This window comes from Mustela putorius, unplaced genomic scaffold (genome assembly GCF_011764305.1).
Source record: "Mustela putorius furo isolate JIRA1106 unplaced genomic scaffold, ASM1176430v1.1 tig00003836_pilon_pilon_pilon, whole genome shotgun sequence".
In the NCBI taxonomy this organism is placed as follows: Eukaryota; Metazoa; Chordata; class Mammalia; order Carnivora; family Mustelidae; genus Mustela; species Mustela putorius.
Window position 1 is genome coordinate 6,806,645 of NW_025421989.1, and position 12,947 is coordinate 6,819,591.

The window sequence follows — 12,947 nt, forward strand, 5'->3', positions numbered from 1 at the left end:
CACGTAGGACATGCGGCGCCCTTCCCCATCACGTGCGGACACATGGGGCCGCGTGTGACCCATGTGCAAAGTCCCCATCAGGGAGACTCTGCCTCTCAGTGCTGTTGGCGAATACAAGGCTCTTTCTGTGCTTAGCAGGGCTCAGACTCTTCCAGTCTTGAATTCTGCAATTAGGTGAGAGGGCTCAGCGGGAAGCCGCAAAGATGATTAAAGGGACGGAAAGTTAGAGTCACAGGCAAGAGTTAAGGGGAACCCTCATTTTTTTCGTCTGGTGGGTGATTTAATGATGATTCTGCAGCATGTGGAAGATGCTTGCTTGCAGAAAGGGGTCTGTGACCAGAACTGAACCTCTTGTCAGAGCTGTTGGAAGGGCTGTGCAGGGATAGAGCGGTTTCTTCCTAGGAGGGCTGTCCCTGACCCGCACAAGCCATGGAGGACAGCGCTGTCATCTGCCGCCTTCTGCTGGGGCTTGAGCACACGTACAGAGGGACTTCTCCGGGCCACTGTCTGCTGTAGCTTATTATAGAATCATCTGGTTGTTCTTTGAAATAGTTTTTATTTTATTTTTATCACATTTTTTTTTGGTGCTGACTACCGCTATATAGTTTCAGTTTTGCTCTGCAGCCTTTTTAGTTAATAGCGTCTGTTACATGGCAGCATTTTTGATAGGGTGAGAGGGTTCTCCCAAGTAGGGCTTCTCAGCCTTCACGCTATTGGCACGTGGGGCCGGATCGTTCTTTCCTGTTGGATGCTGAGCAGTATTCTTGGTCTCTGGCTGCTAGCTGCTGGTAGCACCCCCATCTCCTAGTGATGAACAACCAAATAGAGCTCCAGAAAGTTCCAGATGTCCCCTGAGGGTCAGGGCAACCTTGCTCCCAGTTGAGAACCATTGCTCTAAAAGCCACGGGACTAGCTTACTGCATATGTGAGTATTTCCAGCCTTCAAATTACTCGGTGTATCAGAGTTTGTGACATTTTACTTTTCCAGCACTCTGTGCCTGGTGTTGTCATCATATTTTCCACTAGAAAGTGGAAAATGTACCTCGTTCTTCAGGAGCTGTGGCCCCTGATACTAGCTCGAGTAGAATAGATAACAAAGCTCTTGTATTAAGGACAGCTTAATTGATCTTTAAAACAATTAAAAATGAAGTTTATGACATTCTTATGTGTTTGCTTGTTTTAAAGATTTTATTTTTTCATTTGAGAGAGACAGAGCGAGCACAAGCAGGGAGAGTATCAGAGGGAGAGGGAGAAGCAGACACCTCGCTGACCTCTGAGCTTGACGTGGGGCTCGATCCTGGGACCTGGAGATCACGACCTGAGCTGACAGCAGACGCTTAACTGACTGAGCCACTCAGCCGTCCCTATTTTTAAAGAATACATACTCACAGAATATTGGGGATATCAGAAGCAAAAGGGAAAATTTAAAAAAAGCTCCCACTTTCTCAACAGCATAGAAGGCCATGGTTAATATTTTGGTGCATTTCCTTCTTAGCTTGTGGGCCTTCTATATACGTAAACATTGGGCCTTTTGGGGGGGGGTTCTTTTTTGACTCTGGCTTCTGTGAGTCCCTAGGGCCTGGGAGTCTACACTCTTGTAGCCCCGGATCATTCCCAGGGTGGGGAGTTGTTTTAAGGTTTCCAGCGGGATCTATGTCTTGTGCAGCCTCGGTGTGTGGGCATTGTTCTGGTCACTGGGAGGGCGGGGAGCAGGAGCCAGTGACCGCCCTCTGTGAGCATGCGTGCTGGCCTCTGTTGCGGGTCTCATGGTGACTGATGGAGGTTTCTTGCCCCAGTCGGGGCTAGATGGTTGGACCTAGCAGAGGGCTGCAAAAAGCTTTCTTTCTGGTCCTTCCATTCATCAGTTTTTGGCCTGTATGTAGCCCGTTGGAAGCGTTCAGCTAAATCTTGGTAGGACAGTTCCAGAGTGGCCTAGCGGAGCCCTTCCAGAGTAGCAAGGAACACGGCCCGCATCTCTGGCTCCGAGCCCAGCTGGTGCCTTCGATTCTTTTTGGCAGCGAACAGCTTGTGGGTTTTCCTTCCCGGGGTCTCCCCCGTGAAACGGGCTGTCCCACATTGCCGGAGGGACCGAGTACGCAGACATTTAGTAGAACCACTCGCTCATTCGTTCCCCTGTTGACTGATTCATGCATGCGTTTGGCAAGCATCTGTTGTGTGCCTCCTGTATACTAGGCCTTGTCCAGGCTCTGCGAACGCACTGGTGAGCCGGGAACTGGGAATCACCGAGCTAGCTGCTGATAGAATCGGGGCTTCTAACCTGATCGGGGCACTCGGAGGACACGGAGGGTGGTTCTCTATTTCGACAGGTGGACTGATGGTCACTCAGTTGTGTTTGTTCTTACGAGGGGCTCAGCAAATCCTCGTTTCAGTTCTTGACTGAGGTCTGTGGCTTGATCCAATCCCAGTGAAGACTGATCCTTGATCCGGTCGCCCCGATGGTTGAAACAGCTGGGTTCCTGTCACGTGGGACTGCGAGAGCATTCTCGGGCTGCGACAATGAGCCATGTGTTGCTAGTCACCAATGCACCTCAGGGCTCCGGGCCAGCACGGTCTTGATTGAGGAGAGAGATGGGCAGCGTGTACCATGCAGTGTCCACACTTGAAAAACACACCGTGCCTCCGCGTCCTCTGGTATTTGTGGTCGAATCCCAGCCCATTCACTGTAACCGCATTTCCCCTGGCCCACATAATGCGCCGGCATTTGCCCAGCGGGCCCACAGTTTCTTTTATTTTATTGTTTTTTTCGTTCACCAACAGACTGTTTTAATTCTCTCACTCTAAGAAACAAACTTTTCATTTTTAGGGAAGGTGAAGTGTAACTTCAGTAGATAGCAATACAGAAAGATTGTGTCACATGGACTAATTTCTTCAGTCAATTGCTCCCAGTGGAGACAGCTAGAACCACAGTTTCTTTTAAACAGAGACCCTTTTTCAAACTCAGCCTGACCCCGAAGGCTGCCAGTTTTCCATTAGAGTACTCAGGCAGTTCGAATTTTGTTTTTCAGAGAACAATGTAGGTGAATAGTAGTCTGTGAGAAGGCCAGAGACGTATTCTAGAAACCAGGATCCATTTTAAGACAAGCCTCACTTGTACATTTTTCCTAACCGTTTCCCATGAACCAAAAGAAAGATTAAAATTCCAACAGAAGGAAAATTGCCTTGGAGAAATATCTTGAGACCGATGGATTTATTTCACGTGTGACTTAAAATAGCCTGGGTTTCTAGTACTGCATAAAGCTGTATTTCTAATGAGTTCCTGTTACCCTACTTTTCTTCGGCTTGCGTTTGCATGTCCTTGCCTACAGATAGAAAGAGCCTCATTGTTACCATAACAGTTTTACTATCTTTCTTTGAGGAATCCCCAAAATGATCCATTTTTAAGAGAGGCCATCCAGGAGGTGGGGGCACGGTGGCTTTTCTGGAGTTATTTCTTTGGTCCCAAGGGCCATATTTGGAATTAAGCTGCATTTCTGGGCTGTGAGCCTGGGATGGCCCTATTGGTTTTTGTTCCTTTCAGGATTCATAATGCCATTTGGGCCAGTTAAAAGTTAGTTTGTTAAAAAAAAAAAAAAAAAAAAGGAAAAGAAAAGAAAAAAAGAAAAACAACTTACTAAGGTCGTTGGGCAGCAGAGTGCGGTTTTTTGTCATGTCTAACTCGAGCCCATGATGAGGGAGTGTTAGGAAAGCAAGGGTGGAGGGCCCTGGGCCTTCTGGGTGTCCCCGAGCCCAGGAGGAGGCAGTACATTCTCCCAAAGAAGTCACCTTGCTCAGGCCCACGCGTCAAGAATTTGGCGACGATCGGGTCACAGCAGAGGGACCCTCGCACGGCGTTAGCTTCAGAGAGATGCCAATTTTCCAGATGTTTGGCTGAAGGCCTTCATTAAGAATGTGGCATTTGCCCCCTGAAGCCCTCTCTGTGGGATTGTGGGACGCGGACAGAGGGAAGGCTGCTGTTCCTGTGGCGGGGGGCTGGAGGCAGTTGCGAAACAGGGTCTCTGCGTGGCTTACTGTTCCCGCTCACCCATTCCAGAGAACGCCAGACAGAGGCAGGAGGGCATCGTGAGCAACTCCATCCTGTACTTCACGGAGGAGCCTCCCGAGCTGCCGGCCAACAGCCCGCACCCCCTGAAGCTGCGGCGCGTCCTCAACCTCAGCCCGTTCACGGTCACGGACCACACGCCCATGGAGACGGTGGTGGACATCTTCCGGAAGCTGGGGCTCCGGCAGTGCCTGGTGACGCGGAGTGGGTGAGTGTTCCGGCCGGACTCCGACGAGACCAAGATGAACGAGTCGCGGTCTCTGTCCCCGGGGGCCTCGCGGGGCAGCCGGCGTGAGGGGAAGGTGGGAGGAACCTGCCGGCGGGGCTGCCGGCCGCCCCGGGCTGAGGGCTGAGTCGAAAGGGGGAGAAGCCGAAGGAGAAGGATTTGGGCAGCTTTTCTGCTCGCCCCCCTGCCCTGGGTGGCACTTGGCTCGGGGAGAAGGGACAGCCTGTTGTGCTGTCACGGGGTCTGGCTTGCCTCCACGTGCTGGCGCCCCACGGAAGCGGGCAGTGAAAGGCACAGGCTCGTGAGAAAACGAGGGCGTGCGGGCGCGCGGGGCGGACCTCACGGGGCCCGGAGCGCGGTCTCTGCCCGGTGCCTGGTTCGGAGCTACGGAACCGCTACGAGACGTGGATCTCTGTATCTTAAGACGCGCCGCGGGTTTTTGCAGAAGCGGGTGTTGTAAGGGCGGCGGCTTGCGGGCTGTGTCTGGTGGAGACCGGATCGACCCTGGGCTGGGGGCGCCGGCGGTCCATGCCGTCTAACGTCACAAAGAACTTGACTCCCCCAAAACCTGACTGCGGGTAGCCTGCTGTTGACCAGAGCCTTACCGATAACATGAGCAGTGCATTAACACGTATTATACACTCTAGTCTGGAAGCCAGAGGAAACGGGACTCAGAAAATCATAAGGAAGAGATGGTTCATTTACAGTACCGTCCTGCAGGTTTCCAAAAAAATCTGCATGTCGGTGGACCCATGCGGTTCAAACCCTTATTGTTCAAGGGTGGCCTGTATTCCCGTGCCGCTGGGTTCAGCCGGGGGCAGCTCTCTGCAATCACCTGGAATTCTCATGGATGACATGACCCATAAGCAGATGTGAAGTTCACATTATGCTCGGATTGTTCCCTGATACAGCAATCGGTTCAAGACAACCTCTTGTTTTCAGAACAGCTGTCCCCGAGTTGCTGGCAGATCTGGTGGCCCCATGGCATTGTCTCTGCGGTGACAGTACTACATTTGCTTTGTGTTACCGCGAGCTAGGAAACTAGCATTGCACAGACTGAAAGCTCATGATGGTATATGAGGTGCCGTGCCCCAGGGCCATTCTTTGGGCTCAAAGGTGCACCCCAAATCCCGCGGCTTCAGAGGCCTGGGTAGAGGAAGAGACTGGCCCAGTCAGGGCAGCCTGGAACCTTGAATTGTCTGCCCAGCGTATTCTCTGTAGGCTGAGGGGAGGCGGTGGGGCTTCAGGGGCGCTGATACCCTGTGTCGAGGCCTTAACTCTCTAATGTCAGTTACACTGCGGAGCCCACCATCCGGCTTCACCGAGCACTTCTCACCCAGGGTGATGTTGCCTCCCAAGATGGTGGGTGTCCTTGCTAAAGAGAGGGGATGCTCCTCGCACTTCGATGGTAGAGACCCGGGATGTTATTCGGAAGCCTGCTGTGCACGGGGCGGCCCGCATTGCATCAGAGACTCACTGGCCCGGAAGGTCACTTGCTCTGAAGCTCAGTGACTGTGGGCTAGGTGCCCATGAACAGCCAAGTGAGCCCTCCTTGCTCCCTTGCTTCCCTCCTGCCATCCCGGCTGTGCAGGGGGCCAAATGTGCGCGCTGACCCAGAGAACCCCGAGCCTGCGCGCCAGGTGTCCTCAGCTCCAGCTGTAGCGGGGGGCGGGGGTGTTGCACATGGGAGGGACTGTCGGGAAGCGACGAATACAAGTTCCGGACCAGAGATTGCTTCTGCTGGTGATTTTTATTTTTATTAACTAATTAATTAAGTTAATTTGTAAAAAAGATTTTATTTATTTATTTGAGAGAGAATGAGAGAGAGCATGAGAGGGGAGAAGGTCAGAGGGAGAAGCCGACTCCCCGTGGAGCTGGGAGCCCGAAGCGGGACTCCAGGATCATGACCTGAGCCGAAGGCAGTCACTTAACCACCTGGGCCAGCCAGGCGCCCTGTTTATTAAATTTTTCGCTGGTTATTTTTAAAGGTACTCAGCAGTTCACGGGATCCCCCAGAGTATTGAAGCTCCAGGCTAAACGTGGAGTGCCGGGGCCAGTGCAGCCACTGATCCCTCGGCTGGGGGTGGGGCCTGTGAAAGCGTGTTTCTAGCAAACACCCAGGAGCTGCGCTTGCTCGTCCGAACTCCACTTTGCAGAATGCTGAAGCCCATTTACATACTTGAATTTCCACCGCCCGGCGTAACTGCCACCGTGATCACCCACGGCGTCTCAAGTGCGGAGCCATTTCTCTTTTCCTTTAAAAAAATAATCATCCAATGTCAGTTATCATTGGAATTTCCAGTTCTGGCAGGAAATTCTGCCCTTACCGCCGGCTCACACCTCACGCAGCCCCATGAGGTTTTCCTGTGAAGATCTGGGTGCCGAAATTGGCTCCGAATGTTCTGCGAGAAAACAAAATCGCACTCTCTCTCGCTCTGCATATTTTAAACAAACACAGATGCTGATGCGTTACTGCTGGCAAGGGAGCCCCGTCTGCAGGGCTTTCATCTCCTCGGGCTCGCGGCCAGGGCCGCCGTGGCCTGAGCCAGCTTGCGTGTTTGATGTACTCCGTCACCATGTGCCTTCCCTGCTCGCGGTGAGGGCCCCGGCTCGTCCTGTGGACCTGCCTCGGTGGCAGGATTTCTTGGGGCCTGGGCCCCAAGGTCATGGCGAAACCACGCCAGGAACCACAGAAGGCTTTGTTCCCAGGAGGCTTGAGTCTCCGGAGCCTCCAGTGGCTAAGCCCGCATTGCATTTCGGTGGGATTCTCCCCACAGAGGCTCTCGAAGGCCAAAGCGCGCGCAGGGGAGTGGGGAGGTCGAATCAGCTTTCCCCAGGCCTGCTAGGTGGGCCCCCAGGACTTGGACGGGGTGGCCTTGTCAGAAGAGCCCGGCTGTTCTAACTGGATATGTTCATGGCCACAGACCGGCCATTTGTCATTCCCTCGATTCACTTGAACAGCAACGCAAAGGGGCCAGAAGGTCAGACACTTGATTTACAGTAAGTCCTGTCCCTCCACTACGATCTCCGCCGGCTTTGACGTTGTCCCCACCCGGGTGGGTGTTCAGCCTTCTTCTTTTGCAGCAGTTGTTGTAGGCCAAGGCACAGTTTATGCCCAAACCCGAGACCGCTCTGAGTTCCTGTTTCCCCAGAAGCATTGTGAGCAGCTCGATGTTCCGTGTTTCTAGTTACAGAGTTTGAAGAGGAGGTCGTCCACGCTGCCCCGGGGGGACGAAGGGCGACCAGACCAGGCTTCATAGATACGGGAGGGGTGGTGTGTGTGTGTGTGTGTGTGTGTGTGAGTGTGTGTGTGTGAGAGAGTGTGTGTGAGTGTGTGTGTGTGAGAGAGAGATAGCGGAGTCCTCGTCCCTTTGCCAACACTAACAAGCCCTACTTTTTCAAAGTCACATTTGCTTCAGCAGCATCTTACAGGGCGTCTCTCTGAGACCTGGTGAAGGCTCAAAAGTGTCCAAAAAATAATAAAGCCGAGAGCTCGTCATCTACTAGGAGACATGGACCTAACCCGGTTTGGGTGGCTTGACCCCGGTGTTCTAGAGGACAGGGTCCTGAGCCAGGCTTTCAGGGAGAAAATGGCAAAGGACAAAAGAGCGGGGTCATTGGGGAGGCTGTTGGCTAGTTGGCGATTGCCAGCAGGAGACCCTCCCCACCATCCCCCCCACCGCAGAGACCCGCCCCCCGTGCACCCTGCTGCTCGCGCCACCTCCCATTTCTCCTCTGACCCCAGCTTCTAGTGGCGTATTACAGGCCCATGCTGGTCGCCTTTGTACTGTCCCTTTTTTTTTTTTTTTTTTAATTTTAAATGCACTGGAAGAAGTGTTGTGGACTGAATTGTGTCCCCCCCAGATTCATATGTTGAAGCCCCCCCAGTCCAGCGTGACTGGATTTGGAGATGGGGTCTTCAATGTGGTAATTAGAGTTAAATGAGGTCCTCAGGTTGGGGCCCTAATCTGGTAAGACCGGTGTCCTTACAGGGGACAGGAAGAGGCAGCAGAGATGTGCGGGCCCCGGGGAGAAGCCCAAGTGAGGGCTGTGAGCCGAGAGAGGCCTCTGGAGAAACCGACCCCCCCACCCCCAGCACCTTGATCTGGGCTTTCTGGTGTCCGGGACCGTGAGCGCAGTCACCACCCAGCCCGTGGGGCTTCGTTGCGGCTGCCTGAGCTGAGTCAGGACCCCGACTCCGCGTGGCCACTTTAGTAGAACAGCGTCTTGTTTGATGGGACATCGACAACCTTATTGCATTCTGATACCTTCTAGAAAAGTCCTTAAAGTAACATATAAACACAGTTGAAGCCAAGTGGCTCTCAGCAGCTAGAACAGAGAGCGATGCCCGGTTCTACCCTTCCGCGCTGGCACCCCTCTCCTTTCAGGGGACCGCTTTTCTCCCACAAGGGTTTGTTTTCTTTAATTAATAGACTATTTTTAGAGCAGTTTTGAGTTTATAGAAGAATTGAGCATGAAGTACAAGGTTCCCATATACCCTCTCCTGTCCCCTCAATTTCCCTTACTAGTATGTTGCACATGTTACATTTGTTGCCTTTGAGGAACCGATACTGGTACACTAACTCCCATCGGTAGCTTACCTTAGGGCTCGTCCTTGGTGTGGTACATTTTGTGGGTTTTGATAAATGGAGAATGACCTGTATCCACCATTATAGCATCACACAGAGTGGTTTCTCTGCCCTAAAAATCCTCCGGGTTCCGCCTCTTCGTCCCTCCTTCCCTCCCCCCAAACCAGGCAACTACTGATCTCTTGACTGTCTCCATAGTTTTGCCTTTTCCAGAGCGTCCTAGAGTTGGATGTGGCCTTTTCAGACTGGCTTCTTTTGCTTAGTGACATGCATGTAAAGTTCCTGCATGGCTTTTCATGACTTGACAGCACATTTATTAGCGCTGAATAGTGTTCCATCACCCGGAGGGGCCACAGTTTAGGAATCCAGTCACTCACTGAAGGACATCTCGCGTGCTGCCAAGATTTGGCTGCTATGAGTGGAGCATACATCTTCTAAGAGTTAAGGAAATTACTTTATGTCACCACTAAACTGTAATTATAAAGAATTAACAGTGACTCAGTATATCATTCAATATCCAATTCATATCAAATTTCAACCCAGAATTCTTTCAAGGTCCACACATTGCATTTGGTTGTTTTGCCCCTTTAGCCTTTCATCTAGAACACTTTCCTGCCTTTTTTGGTGTGTTATTTATGACCCAGTTTTTGTTTTTGTTTTTGTTTGGGAAGAGTCCGGAATCAGTAGTCTCACATTGGGAATCTGTTTGATAGCTTCTGGTGGTTTGATTTGGCTAAGTGATGTGCCAGCATAGATGATGTCACAACATCAGCTTTTCCAGCTTTGTTGGTGATAAGCTCTGCCACTTAGATGAGGTGGTGGGGACCAGAGCCCTCCGCTGAGAAGGGACATTTTTCTCTCCGTATGTAATCTGTGGAGGGATCCTGTGAGACCAGGCGAGTTTTTTGCTTTCCAGCAACCATTCACCCAGCGGTTTTGGAACCCACGGATGGTTACTGACTAAACTAATTATTACAGCAGGCGTTGCAAAATGTCCATTTGCTGATTCTATCTCGCTTTGTACGTTTCCTTCCATTTCTTGGAGCCTCACAGCAGAGTCCTGAAGCTTGCAGGATTTTGACATTCATGCTTTTCAAGTCTCCCTTTGCTATCTTCCCCTCTCCTGCAGACATTCCTGTGAGGGAGAGGGGAACAGGCAGTACCCGCTGTCTCCCCCAGGGTCAGAGGTACGCAACTCACACCGGAAAACCATCGCTTTTTTGGGGTTGGTTAAGGGCCGTGTGGTCAGGGACGATTCTGGCCTGACAGTTTCACGACCCAGCATGCATTTCACCAGCAGCACCTGAGTCCAGCGCAGCCCCGGACGCTACTGTTCCCTCTTCATAGTCCCTTCTGTTGCATGGGAGATGAATTTGACCAATTTGGCCTTAATTAAATAAATCACAGAGTATTGCATTTGTGTTTTCTGATTTGGGGGTATGTCATTATTTTACATCGATATAGAGTAGAAATCTTTCATTTTATTAACCACACAGTATTCCAGGGTCAGCCTGACCCTGTTTAGTTCTTCTGTTTTTCTTGGGTGTGCGGGCTACCTGGCAGACCAATTTGGCCAGTGGAACTTTCTTTCTCTAAAGAAACTGTGCATACCCCCTTCCTTCAAACCTTTTCCTTTACCGAGGGGCGTGGTTTATCTCAGCAGGTGGTCATTTAAGTAGTTAATAAAATCAAGACTGAGTGAGGGCTGCGGGCTGTGGTTGTGCAGGTGTGTCCTGTGCAGTCTGGGGCACATGTTGCATTATCATATTTGCCAATGGCACTCCTTGGGGTTGTGCAGTGTGTAGTCTGGGGCCCTTACACAAGGAGCCCTGTTAAGAGGCCTTGTTTTCGTAAGTTGAAAACAATGGAATTTTGGAAGAGGGGTCAATTGATTATAGTCCTGAAATTTAGGCGAGCGTATTAGTCACTGTAGGTTTCTTGCTTGCCATCTCAGTGGCCTAACATCTCAGTGGCCTAACACGGTAGTGATTCATTCCTCCCTATGTCCCGTCCAGTGTGGGTTTCAGCAGGTGTGGGCTCTCTACCTAGAGTCATCCAAGGACCCAGGTCTTTGAATCTGGCGGCTGCTAAGTCAGTCCTCTGTGACCTCAGAGTCCTTCATTGGCTCCCCTGCCTGTGGCCACCAGTTGAGGAGAGAGAGTGTCTGGAAATGTGCAGGTGACCTGGGAAGCGCATCTCTCCTCTCCACCTACAGGCCATTGGCCAGAGCTCACTCACTTGTCCCCACCCGACTGCAGGGAAAGCTGGGAAATGTCTCTCTGTGCGGCCAGGTGGAGAAGGCCCTGGGGTTTAGGGCAGGCAGGAGTCAATCTTGCAAAGCTGACCTCTTTTCTCTATTGTGTTTCTTCTCCAGGAGACTTCTTGGCATCATCACGAAAAAGGATGTCTTGAGACATATGGCCCAGATGGCAAACCAGGACCCTGAATCCATCATGTTTAATTAGAAACAAGGTGGCATTTATTTTCAGAAAAACACAACCGTGTCATTTTAAAAGAAATAAACAAATGATATGTTATTATCCTAATGAACGATTGTGCGCTGGGGGCAGTGGAAACAAAAGCTTTGTTGGAAAGGAAAAAGGATAAAACCTTTAAAAAAAAAAAAAAAAAAGAGACATCAACCAGTAGGCATTTCATAGCTTTAACCCCTTATGAGTTTCCAGCTGTGTTTCTTAATGAGTTTATTAACCGCCGTCAGGGCATGGGGGTGGGGGTCAACAGTATGGTTCGTACAAGGACACGGAACACAAATGCTGAGTCCAGAAATGTTTGCCCCTCGTTTTAAGGCTGATGTTTGTGAAGCTTTGAGTCCAAAAGGCAAAGGAGTATTGGCCTTGGCGGCATCTTTTATTTCTTGGTTCCTGAAGTGTTGCTGCTATTTCGCTGAATCGGACTAGAGATATCTGCGCTCACTTTGTTGGAAAAGACAAAAGAAATTAAATCGGCACACAGTGAAAGCTGAAAGTTTGCCAGTGGGTTCACTCCCGACCATCCCATTTCTTGCTCCCGTTCTCGGCCCCCTGTTGCGCTTCTCCCATCAGTTTCCGAACCAACATCCAGGGTCTCCTGCGATGATGCGTATGAAGAACCCTTTCTCTGTGCAAGGCCAACACCTTGGGACTGCATGATGAACTCCTGGCGTGTTTAGTGCTGCCCGTATTTCCTCCAACACAAAGGGGTTCATCCTGATTTTGAGGGTGTACACACCTGCTCGTCGTGTTGCATGTGCATTCCTAAATAGTGAGCCATCCAGCACTTTCCATGGGCCATATCTATGTGCTGCCAGCTTGTCGTAAGTGTGCTTTAATTTCCGAACAGCGTACGTGAGGGTCAAAACAGGCTGCCCCATGTTACCACTTATTTTTCCTTTCAGATCCTATTAAATACGGCTGCAGAGAGGGTGAGGCATATGAAGTCTCAGTAGGAACTCCTCCAAATGGATTGCAAGAGAGATACTAAATTGATTCTAAATCTGTTCCATTATCTTCTCTGTAGGATGCAAAACGTCTGGTGTTAGTGTCTGAGTGTGCACTTTCATGCTTGTACGCAGAACACAGAAGGACAGAGTTAAATCATCGACAGCCAGTTTGAGCACTGGGCTTCTATGTATTGAACTTAATGGTGCACTTGTCTCTTTAGTCAGGACTTCGGTCTTTTCTGGGAGAAGGCCTGGTGCTGTGATTTAAGTCCACGGCGTTCTCGGTGTGAGCCTGGCCGCTGCTCCCACTCGCCCTCTCCCGTCCCTCTGGGCTCTTCCCAGCTGCCTGAGCCGCCCTCACCCTGTGCGTTGTTACCGGATACTGACGGTGCAGGTGCGCGTTTGGCGGCAAGTAAGAGAAAAAGCCAACGGACAGTGGAGAGTTGCATGAGAAACCCGGGGGTCAGACAAAAGACTCATAGCCTTTGGTATTGTTTCCTGCTGTCCTCCGTCCTCTGGCGTCGTTTATCCCCTGGCTTGCCGCCTCTGAGCCACAAGGTGGTTACTGAGCTGCCGGGTAAGGTGTCTGCTTCCTAGACAGGAAGAGGGAGCAGGAGGCCTGAAACAAGGGGC

The 12,947-nt window shown here is 51.2% G+C and overlaps 1 protein-coding gene across 3 annotated transcripts in view; it reads left to right on the forward strand.

The window, feature by feature from the left end:
* Positions 1-12,510, forward strand: part of CLCN4 (chloride voltage-gated channel 4) — a 59,680-nt gene extending 47,170 nt beyond the window's left edge. For all 3 annotated transcript variants that reach the window (XM_004758814.3, XM_004758813.3, XM_004758812.3), the window contains 2 exons: positions 4,052-4,268; positions 11,250-12,510. In XM_004758814.3, coding sequence (XP_004758871.1) covers positions 4,052-4,268; positions 11,250-11,340 — 308 coding nt within the window. In that variant the 3' untranslated portion in view covers positions 11,341-12,510. The remainder of the gene's footprint in view (positions 1-4,051; positions 4,269-11,249) is intronic.
* The last annotated feature ends 437 nt before the right edge of the window (positions 12,511-12,947 follow it).